The following is a 22204-nucleotide window of genomic DNA, read 5'->3' as shown; positions in this document are numbered from 1 at the left end:
CATTGAAGGACCAAAGGGCATGTAATATGATATTCCAGAGGGCAAAAGAATTGGGATTACAACCAAGAATCACCTACCCAGCAAAACTAAGTATAATCTTTGGGGGGGGGGGAGGGGATGGGAATTCAATGAAAGAGAACTTTCTGGCATTTGTGATGAAAAGACCTGAGCTGAATAGAAATTTGATTTCCAAATACAAGACCCTAGAGAATCATAAAAATGTAAACAGGAAAAAGAAATCATAACAAATATTAAAAGGTTAAAATGTTTACATTCCTACATGAGAAGATGATACTTGTAACTCATAAGAACTTTCTCATTAGGGCAGGTGGATGGAGTATATTTAGACAGTGGGCACGGGATTGATGATGATTAGATGAAGACTAGGATTGACTGATTGATTGATTTATGATGGTGATAAAATGTATGGTACTTACTTTGCTGGGCTATTATGAAGAAAATTCTTTGTCAGACATAAGGTACTATATAAATGTTATCTATTACTGTTGTTGCAATAATCACCTTCATGGGTTTATTGTAAGGAAATATCTCTTTAATGTACTATATAAATGTAGTTTACTATAAAAAATGATGAGCAGGATGCTATCAGAAAAACCTAGAAAGTTCTACATGAGCTGATACACAATGAAAGGTACTGTATACAAAATAACAGCAATATTGTAAGATCATCTGCTGTGAAGGACTTGGTTATTTTCAGCAATGCAATGATCTAAGACAGCTCTGAAGGACTTATGAAAAATGCAATTCATCTACAGAGAAAGAACTGATGGTATCTGAATACAGATTGAAGCACAATTTTTTTGTTAGTTCCTTTATCTGAAGTTTTTGTTTGTTTTCCTTCACAAATGTGGAAATGTTTTGCATGACTACTCATATATAACTTATATTGAATTGCTTGAGTTCTTAGAGGGGTTGGGGACAGAGGGAGGAAGAGAATTTGGAACACAAAGATTTTTTAAATTGATGTAAAAATTTGTATTTTACATGTAATTTGGGAAAATAAAAATTCTAAATTAAAAAAAATTTAAATAAAATACATTATTAGAAAGCCAATAGATCCTGGATATGGTTCCTCTTGCTTAACTGATCCAAAATTGTGCAGAGATGTTAAACTGACCTTTAAGCTACTCATCTTCCTCTACAAGTCCTACCACATCAGCTGGATACTTTATTTCATTTTTAATCTAGTTGTGAAAAGTAGTACTGCCACCTCATCCTATCCCCTCTTCCCCCCCCCCCCAGGGATACAAGAAATAATGCTGAGTTAAAGGAAATTTCAGCAGAAAACATTAATATAATTTTGTTTATATATTACTAAATAAAAATATTGGGGAATCATTAATTTATAACTATGAGTTTATTGCAGTACTGCATTTTTGTAGGCTACTAAGGCTGAGTAAAGAGACAACTTGGTGGAGTAGATCTCCATCTTAACTAATCTTAAATCAGGACCTGGAGGATGGGGATAATGGCACCTAAATCACCCAGTGGTTGTGAGTATCAAATGAGATAATATGTGGAAAATTCTGTGTAAATTTTAAAATATCATATAAATGGTAGCTATTGTTATTGTTACTGCCCATGTCACCTTGTACAAGTCATTTAACTTCTCAGGGCCTCAAAAATGAGGATGTTGTGCTAAGTGAGGGATTCTTAATCTGGGATCCATGGACCCTATAAGGTTTTGGGGATAGATTTCAGGGGGTCTTGGATCTCTATTAAAATTTTATTTAAAAATATTTTGATTGCTGTAAATAAAATCAGTTTCCTTTGTAATTTTATATATGTAATTTGTGCATTAAAAACATTCTGAGAAGGAATCTATGGATTTGACACCCCCAAAATTAAGAACTCCTAGCTAATTTCTTTTTTTTTTTTTTTTTTTTTACGGGGCAATGGGGTTAAGTGACTTGCCCAGGGTCACACAGCTAGTAAGTGTCAAGTGTCTGAGGTCGGATTTGAACTCAGGAACTCCTGAATCCAGGGCCGGTGCTTTATCCACTGCGCCACCTAGCCACCCCTCCTAGCTAATTTCTAACCTCTATTCCAACTTCTAAGATCTTGTGTACCTCTACTTTGGCACTTAGCACATATTGCTTTGTGTTGTTTCAAAAGGAGCATTTGGGCCCAGGTTCTCTTATTTCATAGCCAATGCTCTTTAATTTTTTTGTTTTAAACTCCTCCCTCCCCAATTAACGTGCATTCATTTTCTCTTTTCTACCCCCCCATTGGGAGAGGAAAAAGAAAAAAGAAAACCCTTTTAAAAGTAGAGGTTCACACAAAGCAAATTCCTGAATTGATTCCTGAAAAATCCTGCAAAAATACATTTCTCTGTAGCTTTAGTCCATCACCTCTGTGTCAGGAGGGGATTGTTGAAAGAGACTTCAGTGCTAAAATCCTCTTGTCTCATTTCATAGTATTGTGCTGTGTAATTACTGGGGCCTCTGTAGCCTGACACCTGGGTCCTTCTTTCATGATCTCAAGTTCAGGGCTATAGCCTTTCCCCATATAGTAATTACATCCCTGATATTCTTGCTTCAAGAGCTGTTCACACTAAAGTTCGATCTATAGAGACACCATAGAGTGAGTTATTAACAAAGGGGTGCTGTTTTGTTTTAGTTTGCCTAGAGGTACCCTGGCACATCCTCAACTTTATACCATATGGACCTGAAAAAAAAAAAAGAATAAATGATGTCATTCCTTTTATAAATCTCCCCTTCCTCCTTTTGGTTTTGCATCTTAGCAATGGGGAAATAACAAGGAAATTCCTTAGCTTCTCTCCTCTATAGTAATGAAATTTTGCTACAGCTATTTCACTAAACTTGAAGTTCTGTTATACTAGTGTAACTGTCTTCTTACTATCGTGGGAATTTCATTAATTTTCTGCTATGGAAATGATTAAGAAGCTTTCACTCATCTCTGAAATTTCTAGCAACAAATGTTCACAATACCAGGACATGTTTCTAATTTGTTCTGAATGATGATTATGAAAAATCTTACATTTAACTAGGACATTGGTAGTTCTTTTCACATCCAAAATGAAAGTACATCTTAGCTAACCCAAAGTTCAACAAAGGATATAGTATTCATTCCTGGGTTAAGGAAATGTCCAAGACAGCAGAGTATGTAGTGTGCAATCAAGGTTGTATCATAACACATTATGAGTAAATTATCCATTTTTCCAGTTAAGCCTAAGTGTTCTCCCTCAACTAACTGTGAAAGTTTTTTTTTTCAAAGCCTAAGAAATCTTCTTGATCTAATTACTAACCAAAAGGAGTTAATCAATGTTTCATGGGGCCAGGTATTACTATCATAAAGTAGACCCCTCATTAATGATTTATCTCAGTGTCTGGGGTTACAGCTCAGAGAACTGTGCATATTGTTCTAAGGCTGGGTTGAGAACAGAAAGCTGGAGGCTGAATTACAGCCCTGGCACATTGCTCTTATGGATTTTTGTGAGGCAGAATGTGGTCCAATTTGAGGCTAAAATATTCCCAAGTCTCACCAATAAATGTCTTTATGTGAATTGGTTTTATTATGAGCTCTAAGATGTTAATAAGATGCTTTTATTGATTGCAAAATGTTATAGATATATTATTTCATTAGAGCCTAACCAGCAACTCTGTGAAGTAGGAACTTGTAGGAATTATTATCCCATTTTACAGATAAGGAAATTGAGACTCAGTATAAGTGACTCTCTGCAGAATTACAAAACTAGATAAGTGTCAAAGGTAGAATTTGAACCTAGGACTCTATGCTGGATTTGAAGTCAGAGGACCTGAGGACCAAATCTCAGCTCTGCTATTTGTGTGACCTTTAGACAACTCATTTATTTATTTTTTGCTGTTGTTATTTTTTTTTAATTTTAGCAAATTTTGACATCAATTTTTTTTAAACTTTGTGTTCCAACTTCTTTTCCTCCCTCCCTTCCCACCCCCACCACAAGAACCCAAACAATTCAATGTAAATTATACATGACTAGTCATGGAAAACAATTCTACATTAGCTAGATTGTGAGAGAAAACAGATAAAAACAAAACTTCAGATTAAGGAATTGTCAAAAAAAAATGTGTTTCAGTCTGTTTTCAGATACCATCAGTTCTTTCTCTGTAGATGAACTGCAGTAACCATGTGCTTCCCAGTCATCTTACACTAATGCTGTTATTTTGTATACAGTACATTTCTCTCTGCTTCAGTTCATGTGGGTCTTTCCAGGTTTTTCTGATAGCATCCTATTCATCATAATTTTTATATAGTACCTTGAACTTGACAGAAAATTTTCTTCAGAATAGCCCAGCAGAGTAGGTACCATATGTTTTGACATTGTAGTCAATCATCATAACTATTTCCCTCCATCCCATTCCCTTCCAATGATATTTACTCTGTCTATCTTATTTTGCCCTATTCCTCCTCAAAAGTGTTTTACTACTGACTGCCCCCTCCTCCGCTCTTCCCTCCTTATCCTCTTCCCTTCCTACTTTCCTATAGGGTTGAATAGATTACTCTTCCCAAATGGGTGTGTGTTTTATTCCCTCCTTGAGCCCATTCTGGTTAGGTTAATTTGATCTAATTCTGTTTTCTAAATTTTTCTTCCTCCCTCACTCCTCAATTCTCCCTATGAAATCAAGCAATTCAATACATGTCATACATGTGGTATGCAGAACATATTTACCTTACTCGAAAGTGTTCTGCTTTTTACAGCTCCCTCCCCCAAACTTCCCTTCCCTCCTTCCCCTCTTCTCCCCCCCCCCCAACCATCTCCTTCTCCTCCCACTTTTCCTCAGGGCAAAAAAATATATTACTATACCTGCTTGAGTATATATGTTATTCCCTCTTTGAGCCAATTCTGATAATAGTGAGGTTCACTCACTCCGCCACTCCTTTCCTCTCTTCCCCTCCCCTCCATAAGCTTTTTTCTTGTTTCCTTCCAATGAGCTACTTCTCCCCATTCCACCTCTCCCCTCCCCCCTCCCCCAGTCTATTCTTCCTACCCCTCAACCCTATTTTAAAGATGTCATCATGGGTTAGCTAGGTGACACAATGGACAAAGTACCAGTCCTGGGCCCAGGAGGCCCAGAGCCCAAATCTGGCCCCAGACACTAGACTACCCATCTTGTTTGCTCCACAAAGATCAAGGATATACAAAAAATAAATGCTTTACAAATATCATCCCTTCATATTCAGTTCAGACCTGTGTCCTCTGTGTATTCCTTACTGAAAAAGTTCTTATGAGTTGGAAGTATTATTTTCTCATGTATGAATGTAAACAGTTTAACCTTTTAATGTCCCCCGTGATTTCTTTTCCCTGTTTACCTTTTTATGATTCTCCAGGGTCTTATATTAGAAAGTCAAATTTTCTATCCAGTTCAGGTCTTTTCATCAGAAATGCCTGAAAGTCCTCTTTTTCATTGAAGTCCCATTTTTTCCTCTTAAATATTATATGCAGTTTTGCTGGGTATGTGATTTTTGGCTGTAGTCCAGTTCCTATGCCCTCTGGAATATCATATTCCATGCCCTCCAGTCCTTTAATGTAGATGCTGCTAGATCTTGTTTTATCCTTATTGGAGCTCCACAGTATTTGAATTCCTTTTCTCTAGCTGCTTGCAATATTTTCTCCTTGACCTGGGGGTTCTGGAATTTGGCTATAATATTCCTGGAGGTTTTCCTTTTGGGATCTCTTTCAGGAGGTGATCGGTGGATTCTTTCAATTTCTATTTTAGCTTCTGCTTCTAGAATATCAGGGCAATTATCCCTCACAATCTCTTGGAGGATGGTGTCTAAGCTCTTTTTTTGGTCATGGTTTTCAGGTAGTCCAATGATTTTCAAGTTCTCTCTCCTGGATTTATTTTCCAGGTCAGCTGTTTTTCCAAGGAGATATTTCACATTGCCCTCTATTTTTTCATTCAATTGGCTTTGCTTTACTGTGTCTTGGTTTCTCATAAGGTCACTGGCTTCCATTTGTTCAATTGTAATTCTTAGGCAATTATTTTCATCACAGTCTTCTTAATCTCCTTTTCCATTTGACTTTTCAAACTGTTGACTTTTTTCTCATGACTCTCCTGCATTGCTCTCATTTCTCTTTCCGTTATTTCCTCCCTGTCTCTACATCTTCCTTCTGTCTCTCCTACTTTCTCTTCATAGTCCCTTTTGAGAGCTTCCATGGCCTGAGACCAGTTTATATTTTTCTTGGAAGTTTTGGATGTAGCAGCCCTGTGGTTGAGGGTGTATCTTGATCCTCCTTGTCGCTGAAAAAACTTTCTATAATTCTGAACTTTCTTTGCTTGCTCATCTTTTACTTGACTTTAAACTCTCCACTGGGGGACCCTGCTTTTAGGCTCCACTCCTGTTCCCAGCTTCAGAGGGTCCCAGGTGTTTTGGTTTGAGGGGAGGCAGGTTTTACTTTCGCCTAGCCTGTTCTCTGGTCCGAAGATAACCTCAAGCCTACTTACTAAACAACCAACCAGCCAAACTTTCTGTGGTGTGGTTCTTAGCTTCCAGGAACCTGGGCCTCTCCCCCACCTGGGTCTCCCGCCACTCAGGATTTCTTCCTGGTTCCCCACTGGGGTGGGACAGTCGAATTTCTCTCTAGGTCCTACTGATACCCCTGCACTTTCCCCCTGGCCAGCTGTTCAGCCCTCTCACCCAATCACACACTCAGTTCCAGAAGATGCTGGTGCTGTAGCTGATTCAGAGACTCTGGGGTAAATTCCTCCATGAGGCATACCTGGGGTCTCTGTTGGCACAATCGTGGGACTGGATTCTACTAGTAGCCCAGCACAGCCCCCTGTAATCCATCTATAGCTGGAAAATAATCTCAACCCATATTTTGCGGGGTTTTCTGCTCCAGGGGTTCTTTTATTGCTGTTTTGGGGGTAATTGTATCAGGAGCTCTGTACGTTTAATGTCTTTCCTTCGCCATCTTGGCTCCGCCTTCCAGACAACTCATTTATTCTCTCTGGACCTCAGTTTCCTAATCTGTAAAATGAAGGGGTTGGATCAAATGCCCTCTGAACTCCCTTTAAACTTTAAATCTATGATCTTATGACTTCAAATCCAACATGCTATCCACTTCCCCAAGCAGACTCTTGCTCAAGTTGCCCCCATGGACAGCCTCTCTTTGCCTATATTCAACTCAATCCAAATGAGTTGGGCTCTAGGCAAAATAGCCCATTTTAGGCAGCAAGAAACAGGTGCTATTGAGGTATTAGCTTTTGGAGGGGGGGAATCTTCCTTATTCCACTCACTGTACTTCATATTACATTATATATTCTGTCATTGGGGTTACCACCTTCTTCTGGCTGAAACTCTGGGATCTATTACTTGCCTTGATGGCATGCTAAAGCACAGTTCTCCTGTCCTTACTCCAATCCCAAACCTGTCAGACTCTGGAAATCTAATTTATGTTCTCACTGTATTTTTAGCCCCCTCACATCCTAGTTCTGCCCTTAGCAGTCAACAGCCACAACATTTTCTCTCCATTCCCTTGAACCCTTTGCCTCGTAGAATGACTGTAATACCTTCTTGGGTTGGAGAAAATTAGAGAACAGAGGGACTTGCTGCTCAGTGGTCTCCCAGGGAAATGGTCTGAGAAGAGATGAAGGGGAATCAGGGAAATACAGAGACCCTCAGATTCCAATAATATAAGGGTTAGGAAGCTACATGGCTAATGGGGAGGGAGTCAGATCTTAAATGAGTGTGAAGATTAATAAATTAAGCAATCAGGGAAAACTATTGATATGGACATTTTGTAGATGCTTGTTGGAGAACTAACCAACAGAAGACAATGTGGAACCTCATTTGGCTATATAAAAGAAATGGTAATTATAGTGATTTACATGAACTAATGAACATTTATTCCTAGTTCTCATAACACCATACAACTATATATCAGACTAAATTATATTATAAGTTAAATTTGATTATAAAACTAAATTCTCTTATTCAGAATTAATAGCTCATAGAGCAGGATCATTTGTTTGCAACTTAAAACAATTAAACATGTTATAGAATTATAACAGTTTAGTTACATGTTCAAATTTTCCTAATTGGAGGCTTACCTAGAAAGTAATATAGAAATAATTAAAGATCAAGGATGTCCTTTATGTTCTTATTTGGTAGGAGGATAATAGGAGTGGTCTTAATCTCTGTTTTTTTTAGTATAAGGAGATCCCTGTGTGGAAACTCCCTCCACTGATAAATTGGTAACTCATCTGTAATTTCTAGTTTTAGAGTAGCTTTTAAAATTTATAATCTTATAAATTAAATGACTTATCCCTGGTCACCTTGGGTCATTTTTCAGTCATGTCTGACTTTTTGTGACCCCAATGGGGTTTTCTTGGCAAAGATGCTGGAGTGGTTTACCATTTCCTTTTCCAACTCATTTTACAGATGAGCATATTGAGGCAAACAGGGTTAAGTGACTTGCCCAGGGTCAGATAGCTAGTAAATGTCTGATGCCAGATTTGAACTCAGGAAGATGAGTCTTCCTGACTCCATGCCTGGCACTCTGTCCACAGCACCACCAGCTGCACCTAGGTAGTTTCAATTAAGAAGTATTTATTAAGTGCTTATTATTTACCAGGTACTGTGAAAGCTCTTAGGATACAAAGTATCATAGTATCTCAGAGGGACTTGAACTAGTCTTCCTTATGCCAAGGACAATTCACTATTCATTATATCAGCCAGGCCTTCCTGGCTGTCCTTTGTTGTTTGTTTGTTCTGCCCTCCAGCCCTGGTTGGGGTGGGGGTGGGGGGGTAGTTTCAAATGTCTGCATAGAGTATCAGGAAAGGGGTTTGGCTAAATGCGTGAAGGCTTTTAAAAAGGGAATCTAATTATAACTGAGTTGGAATCAGGAAAGGACAAAAGCTCTTGCAGTTTGACTATTTGAGATGTTATTGAGATGCAAGTTTGTAGGGATCCCTGGGATTGTGAACATAAAGAGCTGCTCCTGTATGTCCTGACTTTTATTTGGTTTTTGGTTTTTTTGTGAAAGGTTTATTATGATTATTTGCCTCTTAATTCAATCTTTATAGATCTGGGACCTATGGGGTCAAAGTACACCTGGTCTACATGTCAGACACCCTTTGTCATTATCAAATTACTTATCATTTTAGGTATTTGTGACAAAATTGCCTTAGTTTACCTAAATAATTCAAGGAGACCACCAAGTCAAGCAGAGGCAGATTTATTATATTCTCATGAGAATGGGCGACCCCATGCAAGGGATGAGGAATGTGCTAATGGACTCATGAGTTGGGTTTTTATGGAAGTTTTGAGGGGGGGGGGTCCCCTCGTGCACAGGGTGAGCTCACAATCTAACATCCAATCCTATCTCACCCAGGGTGTGTGTTCAGCTCGTGATCAGGGTATGAATGCATACTCAGCTACGTCCAAGAGCTGGGGGAAAAGGGGAAGGGGGGAAAGAGTGAAACTCACCCACTCCACCCGTGTGAGGAGGGGCAAGGGGGAAGAAGGGAGCAATGGTACTAGGAGCTGATTCCAGGAGCTAGGGTTTAGGAATGTAAAAAGGGGGAGGTAGTATCTGGGTTGGGTCTGCAATAGCAGGAGACGTCTTCTGTCTGGTCATAGAACAAGGGGGGTTAAGGGGTGTGTTGTAGCAACAGCATAACTAACCCATAACAAGGACTGGGGGTTTGGAATGTAAGCAAGGAGTGGGGGAAGGGGTGGTATTAGGGTACATCAGGTTCAGTAAGGCAAGATACATGATTTCTATTATAATCTATGGAATAAAACATCAACAGAATAATCTGACTATAACAGGCACTGGGGGCTGGATACTTTCCAGACCCCATCCTCAGAATCTGAACTGACTCAAGTCTACCTATCCCATACATAGGGAAGAAGAGGAAGGGAGAAAAATTTGAAACTCAAAAAATTATTTAAATGGATGTTAAAAATTATATTTACATGCAAATGATTATTTACTAATGTGTCAGAGCAGTGGTATATTAGAATGCTAGGCTTAATGTCCAGATCTAAATCTAAATCTTGACTTGACAGTTACTAGCTGCCTTATCATGTTGAACAAATCATTTAACCCTTAAATGATGGAATGATGTTTATTAGTTTTTTATAAATGTATGTAGCTATGCATAAATATTATCAGTAAGCCCTGCAGCAAACAAAAGAAGCCTAGTTTTATATGCAAACCCAATTTCTATTCAGTCTTCCCTCTTCCCTTCTAGTTTTTCCTCTTCCTACTCTTCAGAATTCTGACACTTAAATCCCTTCTCTGGAGACACAGCATCTTGATCTTAACATTGTTAAGATTTAAATTTTTTTAAAGTACAGATGGAGGTTAGTTAGAGTTTGATTCTAACAAGGCTTGTTGTTGGTCAGTCCCTCAGTAATGTTGGACATTTCCTGACCCCATGCCAGGGTATCCTCCACTATCTCTGGAAGTCTGTCCAAATATTCAAATGAACTTTCTGTGATACTATCTATCCATCTCATCCTCTGCCAGCCCCTTTCCCTTTTGCCTTCAATCTTTCCCAACATGGGACTCTTTTCCAATGAGTCCCATCTTCTCATTATGTGGCCAAAGTACTTAAGCTTCAGTATGTGTTAGAATCTAATTTGGGCCAGTTAGTTTTTCTGTGTTCTGAGACCTCCAACTGTACCAACCTCTAGCTAGCCAATTCACAAGTATAGGAGATGGGGATCATAAAGGTTTTTGGTTGTTTTTCAGTCATGTCTGACTCTCCATGTTCCCATTTGCAGTTTTCTTGGCAAAGATACTGGAATGGTTTGCCATCTCCTCCTCCTCCTCCTCTTCCTCCTCTTCCTCCTCCTTCTCCTTCTTCTCTTTCTCTTCCTCCTCCTTCTTCTTCTTCACAATGAGGGTTAAGTGACTTGCCCAGAGTCACACAGCTAGTAAGTGTTAAGTGTCTGGGTCCAGGTTTGAATTCAGGTCCTCTGGAATCCAGGGCTGGTGCTTTATCCACTGCACCACCTAGCTGTCCCCTGCCATTCCCTTCTCTAACTCATTTTACAGATGAGGAAACTGAGGCAAGCAGGGTTAAGTAACTTTCCCAGTGACACACAGCTGGTAAGTGTCTGAGGACAGATTTGAACTCAGGAAGATGAATCTTCCTTCCTTCTTCCAGGCCCAGAACTCTATTCACTGTGCCACCTAGCTGTCCTGACTACTGATACTGCTATATCTGTCCATTGGGTCACATAGAGTTGGACATGACTGAACAAACAACCACTAGAAAAGCAACTCAAAACTCATGTCCTACTATATATTTTTTTGTTCCAGACTAGTAATTCCATCTGTATTGGGAACTCCCAGTGTAGAATTTCCCTTCACCAATGCGACCCCTCTATTATTTGTAGTCATAGAGAGTTTTTATAGGGGACTGAGATCAAGTCACATGGTTCCTGGAACACAGCTGTCTAGCAAAAAACTACTGCTTAGTGCAAAGGAAATGTTTGGTGATTGGTTGGTTGATATATCTTAGAGAAGGCTTGAATCCAGTCTCCTGAATTCAAAACTAACCCAAAGCTAACCCTCTATTCACTATACCTTATTTCTCACCCTACTAATACAATAGTGTTATTGTCACATACAAAAGATAGCACATTAGTATATACCCAGAACTTAGGCAATATGTGCTAGTATATATTATTACATGCTCCAGTGGTGTATGTGTATCATATTCATCAAATTTTTTGAAGATTTTTGTTTTATTCATAGCTTATAAAATATCAATATGTGACTTTTTAAATTTATGGAATAAAACAAGTATTTCCATAACAGTATAATAAAAAAGATGATTGCATAGGAAACTGCAAATCTATTATGAACAATTTGCTCTTCCTTTTAAAGTTATCATGTAAATGTTTTTTTCCTTCCTTCCCCCCACCCCACTCTAGAGATGGCTGCTATTAAACACGTACATATACACACACAAATATATATACATACACACACATATATATGTAAAATTATTCTATACATACTATCAATAATTATATTTATTCAAATGACTACATATAGAAATACATGCTATGTATTCATTATAATTTTGAGTAGAATGTTCCACTAAGCCTCTCTTTTTATAGGCTCAATTCATGTGCCAATGAATCATTCATTTTTTGGCAGAGGCTAAAACCCTACCTATGCAGAAACATGTATTTGAGGGAAACATATAGTGAAAATCAGCTCTGCTCAAGTAAAATGAGTTGAGTTGTGAACAATCTGGCCTCAAAACCTGTCACAGTACACTTTCCAAAGAACACAAAATTTAAAAATAAATGTTGTTAGGCAGAATTGTACAACCCATTTAATTTTTTTAAAATGCAACTTTTTTTCTGGATTGCAAACTGATGGGCAGTTCATTTTTCCAATGTCAGTCTGCCCTAACTTTATTCCCTATTTCTGCCAACAATAACAACAACAAAATACAAAAACCAGGAAATCAATCTGACATTAAAATCAGCACACAAAGTACCAGAATCCTGTGGAAACTTTTCCATTTCCTTTACAGGTAAAATCATAGAGTACCAGAAACCTGTTCTTTAGCTGTTTTCAGATATGTCCTTATGTCATTTACAAGAGCTTAAAAGTCACAGGTACTGAAAAATAGGTTTTCTTCCTAGGTAGAATTTTAAAACTTAGAAGTCCTTAGCCATTAAAATAAGCACAGGTTCACATACCCAGGGTCTGAAAATGAAGCAATACCCTAATAAAAATTAGAAAGCTAGTCCAAAAGAAGGTAGGAATATTATAACTTCCCCTTTTTTTCTTTCTTTAAATAACTTTTTTTGCTTTAGTTTTTCTGGGGGGAAGCTATGTCAGTTGGATAACATGGTTTATTTGGTAGATGGCTATAGACATGTTTATGTTCTCTTGGGCAATTTCTTCTCAAACTAAGTTTCCATTCCTGAAGGCCTCAGGATTCTTATCTCTCAACATAAAATGCTGTTTTTGGTGCTGCTTCTCTGGATGACAGATGACTAGAAAACTAGCCAGCTTTCTAGGGTTCTGTGCACCAATGTCACCTCAGTCTCAGCCTTAAGATTTAGGACTTGTGAAGGTATTGGGTCTTCTTCACTCCAGTGTGTGTAAATGTTAATCGTATTTTGTCCAGAGAGAATGTAAGATGAAGAAAGGTAAGTACAAATAACAACCAATACCACCACCCTGGATATGATATTGATAGATGGAGAAGTTCTTCAAATGTCTGAAAGACATTGTTACATTTGAAACATGAGCTTTTTTCCAATATTAGTTGAGGGGAGAAATTTCCATCTTAACAGAAAATCAGCTTATACTTCTCATGGTTTTTTTTCTTGTTTCAAGGGAAGCCAAAGAATTTGTAAGCGCAAATGAAGGAGCACTTGGGAAAGGAAAAGGAAAACGATGGTTTGCATTCAAAATGATGATGAAAAAAGTAAGTATTTTATAGAAGGATTTTTTTCAATAGTGAAGGATGAATCTTCTTGTTAATGACACACTTTATAAATATTGTCCCTTATATCCTCACTCCTTGGGAACTATGGAGAGAACCCAAGTCTCCAAACATACCTTTGCTATTTTCTATACATAGCTTTTCTTGTGGGGCAAGGGATGGGAAATGATGAATAGCACAACAGGCATTAAGTACATTGTTGTGTATTATATTAGGTTTTCTGTCAAAGAAACCCCAAATGTTATTAAATTGTTAGTAGAATTCATGGAAAAAACATAGGGTTTGGAGTCAGAAGACTCGGGCTGTATCTCAGCTCTGCCACTTAGATCACAGATTTAGAGCCGGAAGAAACCTTGAAGGTCATGTAGTCCTCCTACTTTTTACAGATGGGGAAATCGAGGCTCAGAGAGGAGAAGTGTCTTGTTCAAGGTGACACAGGTAGCTAGTGGAAGATGTGGGAAGTGAACCTATATTTGCTGACTTCACATCCAGTTCTCTTCCTGTACCATGTGCTTTATATCAGTGACCTTGGGCAAATCACTGGGCTTTTTTTATGGGATTATAAATCTAGAGTTAGAAGGGACCTCACCTCAGAAGCTATCTGGTCCAATTCCCTTATTTTACAGATTAGGCAATTGAGCCCCAAGGTAAAAAAACAACAACAAACTATCAGAAATAAGAATTGAACCCAGGTACTCAGACCTCAGATCTAGATCACTCAACATAATGCCTCTTTGTGTCAAGTAATGTTAAGTTAAAATACATATGTTAAGTGCCTATTAAGTACCAAGCACTTTGCTAAGAACTAGGGATACAAAGAAAGGCAAACACAATCTTTCCTTTCAGGAGCTCAAAGTCCAGTTTGGTCAAATCACAATTTCTCTGAAACTCTTTTCTTTTCATTGTGAAATGAAAAAGTTGGACAGTCACCTCTAAAGTGTTTCAAAACTCCAATTCTATTGATTATGGGAAAACTTCCATGAAGTTCTCTGCAATGGTAATAGTTTTCTTATGGTCACATGGTTAATTGGGAGAGGAAACCAGGTGGCCTCAATGGCTATTATGACAACTCTTAGGTTAGGCCACCTCTTCCATACTTTCAGATTTGTTGGCTTTCTCTGTTGTGAAAATTGCTTTATATCATTGATGCTTCCAGAAGAAGATAGCTGCAGAGCCAAGTACACTATTTTTACTTTGAAGGAGTTTACTGTTTGACACTGAAATCTCCTTTTCCCAGACACAATCATAACAAAGGTAGAGTAAATGAGGCACTTTCCTCAGGGACATGAAGCTGAGGGGTTGTGAGAAAATAATTATTAATAATGGATTTCTAGGGGAGACCCAGAGATCAGTTTTAGTGCTTTCTCTCCCTCACTCCAGAAAGTTCTGCTCTTGCCTGGGATGAGCCCAAGGAATGAAACCTGGAGATAGTCTCTTTTGTCTAGCTCAGTGAAGAACTATGCTTACATACTGGACTTTGTCTTTCAGTGAGGGTATTTTGCATACTCTTTCTCTGATGTCATCTGTAGACTTCATTTTAATTTAGACCACCCTCAAGTCATGTCAATTAATGGAACTAAATGATGCTAACCAATTGGCTTAGGTCACCTCTATCTAAAGAAGATAAAACCCTTGACCATGTCAGGATCAACCTTTTTGCCCTCTCTTGCCCCTCTCTCTGTCCTCTCTCTCTCTCTCTCTTGATGCACACTCTTCCTCCTAGGACAATGTAGGTCTGAAGGCCTGAGACCATGTGAAGACACATAGTCGATACTTTACTGATTGATAATATTAATTAATAATAAATGCTTACTGCCCAAACTGGTGTAATAGCCATTAATTTACAGTAATTTTTAAAAACACAGGGTGCAGAAAAAATATATCTCCTATCCCATCATCTCAAGCAGGTCATACTATTAGGATAAAATATATTTGCTGCACTTCAGAATTAACTAGTTATGGTGTTATCTCTAGGCACATATGATCTATGGCACTTGGGGTTACTCCTTTTCCCATTTTTCAGTTGGATTACCAGGTAAACTTTCCTGATTGCCAGAGGTGTGCTATATAATTGTTTAACAACTGGCTCTGAAAAAAAGTACACAGCTCACATTTTTGTTTCATCACATTAAGAACATTTTGTTTATCACATTTTCTTAACTCTAGACAATCAACAAAACAATAAACCAAATCCTGATTTGTAGTATTTGTAGATTTCTGAAGTGCAAATGCTCATGCTGAAAATTTAACAACATGCTCATGCAAGCCATTTGGAGCAGGCTCCAGCACACCTTTGCTGCTTCTTATATTTTTGAGCTAGTTTCTGCCCTTTAATCCATGCTGAATCAATTAATACTTGAGCATTCAATCAAGGGGCAGCTAGGTAGATAAGCAAATAGAGCCCTGGACCCTGACCTGAATTCAAATCCAGTCGCAGACTCTGTGACCCTGGGCAAGTCATTTAACCTATGCCTACCTCAGTTTCCTCATTTTTAAAATGGGAATAATAACGGCACCCACCCAGTGTTATTGTGAGAATCAAATGAGATAATAATTGTAAAGTGCTTGGGATTATACCTGATATATATAAATGTTAGCTCATTAAGTCCTTAACCATGTGATAGGCTCTGAAAATACAATGGCAAAAGTGAAGCAGTCCTCTTAGGGAACTTACATTCCATTCCATGGTTCATTAGGGGAGACCAGATATACCAAATAAATTCAATGCAGAATTGGAGGGGAGGGCATTAACTAGCAACTGAAGGGAATCAGGAACATTTTCAAGTAGGGTTGGAGTGAAGTTTGAAATGGAGAATAATGCATGATTTTGGATTTATCTGCTTTTGTCATGTTTTACGTCATAGACTTGATTCTTGCTATTGGTTTAGTTCTGTTTGTGTAGTTTTATAGAATCCTAGAATTCTCTGCACATCTGCAAACCAGGTGAAAAGTATAGATAGAAGAAAGAGTGAAGGCTTAAGAGTCAGATGATCTGAGTTCTTGCTCTACCATTAACTCACAGTGTAACCTGAGGCAGGTCACTTCCTATCCCTGGGTATTAATTTCCTCATTTGTCACATGAGGGATTTGTACTAGTTGACCTCTAAAATATCTCCTAGGTCAGATATTCTGTGATTCCCTAGTTTATATCTTACCCACATAGAGAGGTTTCCCCCTAGACTATAGATTTAAGACTGTTATTCAATCAATTAATCAATCAACAAGCATTTATTAGGTGCCTGCTATGTTCCAGGCAGTAAGTTAGGTGTTGGAAAAGGAAACAGTCCTTGCCCTCAAGGAGCTTACTTCCACTGAATTGATTATATGTATCCTTGCCTTGGAATAGGGTGGGTAATGGGTAAAGGAGTTTGGAATTTTCTGCCCTGTTCCCTCTTACTTTGCAAGAAGGTTCTGTGCTCCATGGCAGTCCATTGGTTCACATACTTAATGTCACCTGTAGTCTTGGTGGAATTCATTCTCCATTTGGCTTGACTTTCAACAATCTGAGAACCAATGATTGTGTTTTCTTCTTTTCAGAAATGGGCAAAATTTCTTCGTGATTTTGAAATCTTCAAGCAGGCATGTATACCATGGGAAAATAAAATCAAAGCTGTTGAAAGTAAGTGTTCATTAAACCATGGTGGGGGTGGGGGGAGAGGAAGAAAGATTTGTCAAGTTTGAAAGGCATTTGAGCCTTTCCTTGTCTTTGACCCATTAGCAGCACCTTGACCCAATTTAGCAAAAAACAAAAACAAAAACAAAAAACCTCTTTATAGTCATCTCATGCTGTGAAGCTTCCTAGAGGGTAAATAACTATACATATCGAATAATTATCAACCCAGGAAAAAGTGTTCCATCCTCACTTCTTAAACTAAAGCAAAACTTTTCTAATATTACTGTGTTTACTTTTCACTCTGCAGTGGCTCCTCATCATATGGTTGTTTTAGCAGAGATTTTATTCTTATGATGAATATAACATTAAATGTATGTCATCCTTATGAATATGATACAATAATCATAATAATTAACAATAATTTTTTTTAAAAAAGGAGTCTGCTTTTAAACTCATTTTAAAATTTCTGCTATATAATAAACATTGATAAGGTAGGATGCTGTCATGTAGATAATGGAGAAAATTCATTTTCTAATTAAAATGTTTAATAAGTAAGGTATCCCAGGATTTTAAGGCAGATTCCATTACTTAAAAATTAATTAGGTTTCTAAAATTTTGTTTTGACACATTATTTCCCAATAAACAACACTGGCCTTCCCTTTAGTAAAGACAATAATGTGGACTAGACCTGTGATTTCATTGGGACTGAAACTTCCTCATGAAGAAACTGCTAGTAAATGTCAACACCTTCTTTACTATCAATAGTCTTAAAGGGTTAAAGGGCTTTCTAGGCACTGAGAGGTTAAATGATTTATTCAAGGTTACACATGTCAAGACAGAATTTGAACCCAAATTTTTCTGTTCTAAGACCAATGTTCTATTCATTATATCAGGCATTATGCCTGATAAAAAGGTAAAGTATAAAACCCTCTAATCTAGAGAGATGCCAAATGCCAGCTAAAAGCTATGGGAAATGCTAGGGTGCTCAAACTTGTCATGTCTAACTTTCCCTCCGAATCTCAGACTTTATTTAGTAAGAGGCACTCCTTGCTGCTCCCAGACCTGTCATACTCACAAACATTGCTCCTCACTCACCCCATATTATTATTTTTTTTTGTGGGGCAATGCGGGTTAAGTGACTTGCCCAGGGTCACACAGCTAGTAAGTGTCAAGTGTCTGAGGCTGGATTTGAATTGAGGTCCTCCTGAATTCAGAGCCAGTGTTTTATCCACTGTGCCACCTTGTCACCCCATATTATTGCATGTTGTTTTGTTTTGGTTTTTGTTCATTCTCATTGTAACATCTTTTTAGAAACAATCCTGAGGAACTTGTTTATTATCAATGACTTAGTTTGTCTTCTGATGACCTTGACCTAATCTTTTCTGGTTTGGCAAGATTGTAGCTTGGAGGCTGTCTCCCACTGACCTTCTTCCCCCAACTCAATCCTGTCTTGTACCACTTCTTCAAGGTTGGATCTTGTTAGCAATCTTATCTTCCCCTGAATTTATTCAGACAAAATTCTTGTGAATAATGAAACATTCTTAAAGATAAAGCTAAATTGAACAGGGATATTGTAAGTACTGTTAAAGAGCTTTCAATTTCCCAGCCTTGACTTGAGCTAGCTGCTGTTCAGAGTGCCCTTCCCTCCATCCCCTTTCCTGGCTCCTGAGATCTCAGCTTCTGGCAAAGTTTAATAAAATGGGCTTTTCCCACCTACATTATCTAGTCAAATTTCCTAGTCAAACTGTCCTAAATTCACCTATAATGGGGCTTTGCTGTGTATGTGGTTTTTAGAAATTCCTTGCCATTCCATTGGTGACTGAGAATCTGTGGGCTAGGCACTCTCTGACTCTCTCTGACCTTTATCTTCCTCATTAGAAAAAAAAAATTAAAACATGTACCCCAGAGCTCTTCACAGAGATACTTGAAGAAACCGAATGGTATTTTGAATTTCAGAAACATACTAAGTTTGTGAAAGGCACAAGCACAAAACCCAAGGATTACTCAAAGAGTTACACTTTATTAACAATGCTTTCCTGAACAGTTTGCTGAACACCTTTTGCCCTCTGAGAAGCATAATGTATTCAAAATCCATATTAATATTTAATAGATTAAATAATTGCCCATATTTTTTAAATATTAATGGTTTTTATTTTTAGATCATATTCATTTAAAATTTTATTTTTCTTCTGAATTTAATGTATATCAGCTAAAAGACTATTTAAATATGCCAAATAGGAGGATAATAGATAAGACTGTGAATCTCTTTATATACAGCATGCTTTTAAAACTTTTAATAATTATATATTTAGCATTTAAAATATGGACTGCTTGTCTGTATTTCCTTCTGAACTTCCTTCTTTTCTCTTTCATGCATTTGAAAAAGGCTTCAATGATCTTTTTTTTCTTTATTTTTTGATAACACCAGTGATAAAAAACCAAAACAAACTAAAAAACCCCACTAGTGATAGCACTAGATCCCCCTCCACTAATCCAGCTCTCTGTGAAAAAAAAAAAAAAAAACCCAAACCAAACAACAAAACCACAGGCTTTGTAACAAATAAGAGCAATCAAGCAAAACAAATCTGTACAATTGCCAATATCATATTCATTATTGACTATCTTCCCCCTGCCCAACCCCCTGAACCTATTCTTGTAACAATGATTAAAAAAGAAATGAAAAAATTTAGCAAAATAGCCAACATATCCACCCTGTCTGACAGTATATTCAATATTCCATTGCTTCTGTACTTATATTTCCTCAAGATTTCTCTAGAGATAAGTTTTATCATTACAATTACGTATTCAATTTATTTATTTATCTTTTTTTTTAGTGAGGCAATTGGGGTTAAGTGACTTGCTCAGGGTCACACAGCTAGTAAGTGTTAAGTGTCTGAGGCCAGATTTGAACTCAGGTACTTCTGACTCCAGGGCCGGTGCTCTATCCACTGCGCCATCTAGCTGCCCCCTCAATTTTGTTTTAATATCCTTTCCTTTATGCTGATATAGTCATTATGTATATTCCTTTGGGTTAAGAAAACCAATAGTGACAGGAAAAGAGTGTAATGATTGGAATGACCTGCTAGAGACTTACTGTAGAAAAGCTGCGCCATGAGGCGAATGTCTCTGAGGGGAAGAGCATGGAGGAAGAAGGGGGAGCCGGGCGCTCTCTCCCTCTCTCTTTTCCTGAGGACGCTGGTGGAGAAGGGAGCTAGAAATGCGCTCTCCCTTTAATAGATAGGAATCTAGGTCTTTTCCTCTCTCTTTACCAAATTCTTACTCTCCTTAATAAATGCTTAAAAGTCTAACTCATGCTAAAGCTTATAATTTATTGGTGACCACTCATTAGATATTTTAGACAGTTTAGCTAGAAGTTTAGCCTTAACAAGAGGTTGAGTTGGTCATATGACAAGGGCAAGGGTTGATAGCTGGGTAGTATCTCAACACCATTGTCAAGGGTCTTCAGCAAACTATTTAGGAAAATATGGTTAATACAGTACAACCCGGTGTGTTCTCTGTGCTTCTTTAGGTTAGTCAATGCTCTCCACTGGTATCCTTCATGTCAGAGAAATCAAGGAAAGCCTGTAAAGTGGATATCCTATGACCAATTTATGGGAATAGATCTGTGATTACTTGGAAAAACAAATTTTTTCAACTAAAAGATTTTTTCCTGATGCCCACTGTTCTTTTAGTTGGCACAGTGGATAGAGTATGGGGTCTGAAGTCAGGAAGACTTTTCTTTCTGAATTCAAATTTGGCCCTCAGACACTTATTAACTGTGTGACCCTCTGCAAGTCACTTAACCCTGTTGGTCTCAGTTTCTCATCTGTAAAATGAATTGGAGAAAGAAATGGCAAAGTACTCCAGTTTCTTTGCCAAGAAAACCTCAAATAAGGTCTTGAAGACTTGGACAGGACTGAAACAACTGAACAATAACATACTTAACCTTCCTAATTTCAATGAAGACTGAAGTCTTCTTATGGTCAGTGAACTTACTGATGTGGATATTACTTCTACCTATGTAGATCTCAACATATCTTTTCGACCTGTGATTCTTTTCTATGACTTTACTTAATTGCTCTAGGGAAAATAACAATTATTATAATGCTTTACCCTCTCAGGATTTCAGTTTCCTTCCTCATCTGGAAAATGTGGAGGTTGGATTAGTTGACCCTTAAGGTTAAAGCTTGAAAATATAATTCACCCTTAGGGTAATTTGAGTCTTCAAGGATATTATTTTACTCAACTTGGAACCACTTAATACATTCTCTTTCCTAGTTCAGTGGTCCTAATATGAGAACATTGAACAAAAATATTTTGTTTCCAGGCAAGAATTTATTGACCCTGGATAACTGTAGAAGTGAGCAGGCTCCTCCTCCAAGTATTGAACATGTAGTCAGTTCCATTCAATAAAACATGGAGTGACTGGAGCCATAAGACATCTTTAGCTAAGACCCACTAGGTTCTTATCAGAGAAAATAGATAACCCAGTAATTGAGAACCAATGAAAATGAGACAGAGCTGCTTTAGCATTAATGTTATCTCACATAACGTATCTGGTTACAGTGGTTTATCATGTTTCAAAACCAAATACTATTAGCTTTTTTTGTACCTCTTATGACATACCTCCATGACATAAAATATGATGTATTTATTATGTTTAATTATTATATGATGTTTAATTATGCTCAGGTGATTTCTTTTTCAAAAATAATAAACATTTTTATTTATAGTTTTGAGTTCCAAATTTTATCCTTTTTTTCCTCCTTCCTCCCTGAAGCAGTAAGCAATCAGATAGAGGTTGTACATGTATTATTATGTAATTATTATTGCCATATTTGCCATTTTGTACAAGAAAACTTGATTAAAAGAAAAAATAAGTGAAAAATACCATGCTTCAACATCAGTTCTTTCTTTAGAGGTGGATAATATGTTTCTTCATTAGTCCTTTGGGATTGTCTTGGATCATTGTATTGCTGAGAATAGTTAAGTCATTCACAAACAATATTGCTGTCTCTGTGCACAATGTTCTTTTGATTCTGCTCACTTCACTATAGATCATTTCATACATGTCCTTCTAGGCCTTTCTGAAGTCATCCTGCTTGTATTTCTTATAGCAATAATAGTCCATCA

The 22204-nt window shown here is 37.6% G+C and overlaps 1 protein-coding gene across 1 annotated transcript in view; it reads left to right on the top strand.

Annotated features, from left to right (window-relative positions):
• The window catches only part of TMC1 (transmembrane channel like 1), a 195530-nt gene that overhangs the window by 80177 nt on the left and 93149 nt on the right, over positions 1-22204 (top strand). Inside the window, 2 exon segments of the mRNA XM_043999157.1 lie at positions 13350-13440; positions 16996-17077. Coding sequence (XP_043855092.1) covers positions 13350-13440; positions 16996-17077 — 173 coding nt within the window.

This window comes from Dromiciops gliroides, chromosome 1 (genome assembly GCF_019393635.1).
Source record: "Dromiciops gliroides isolate mDroGli1 chromosome 1, mDroGli1.pri, whole genome shotgun sequence".
In the NCBI taxonomy this organism is placed as follows: domain Eukaryota; kingdom Metazoa; phylum Chordata; class Mammalia; order Microbiotheria; family Microbiotheriidae; genus Dromiciops; species Dromiciops gliroides.
This window is presented reverse-complemented; position numbering and strand designations above follow the sequence as displayed.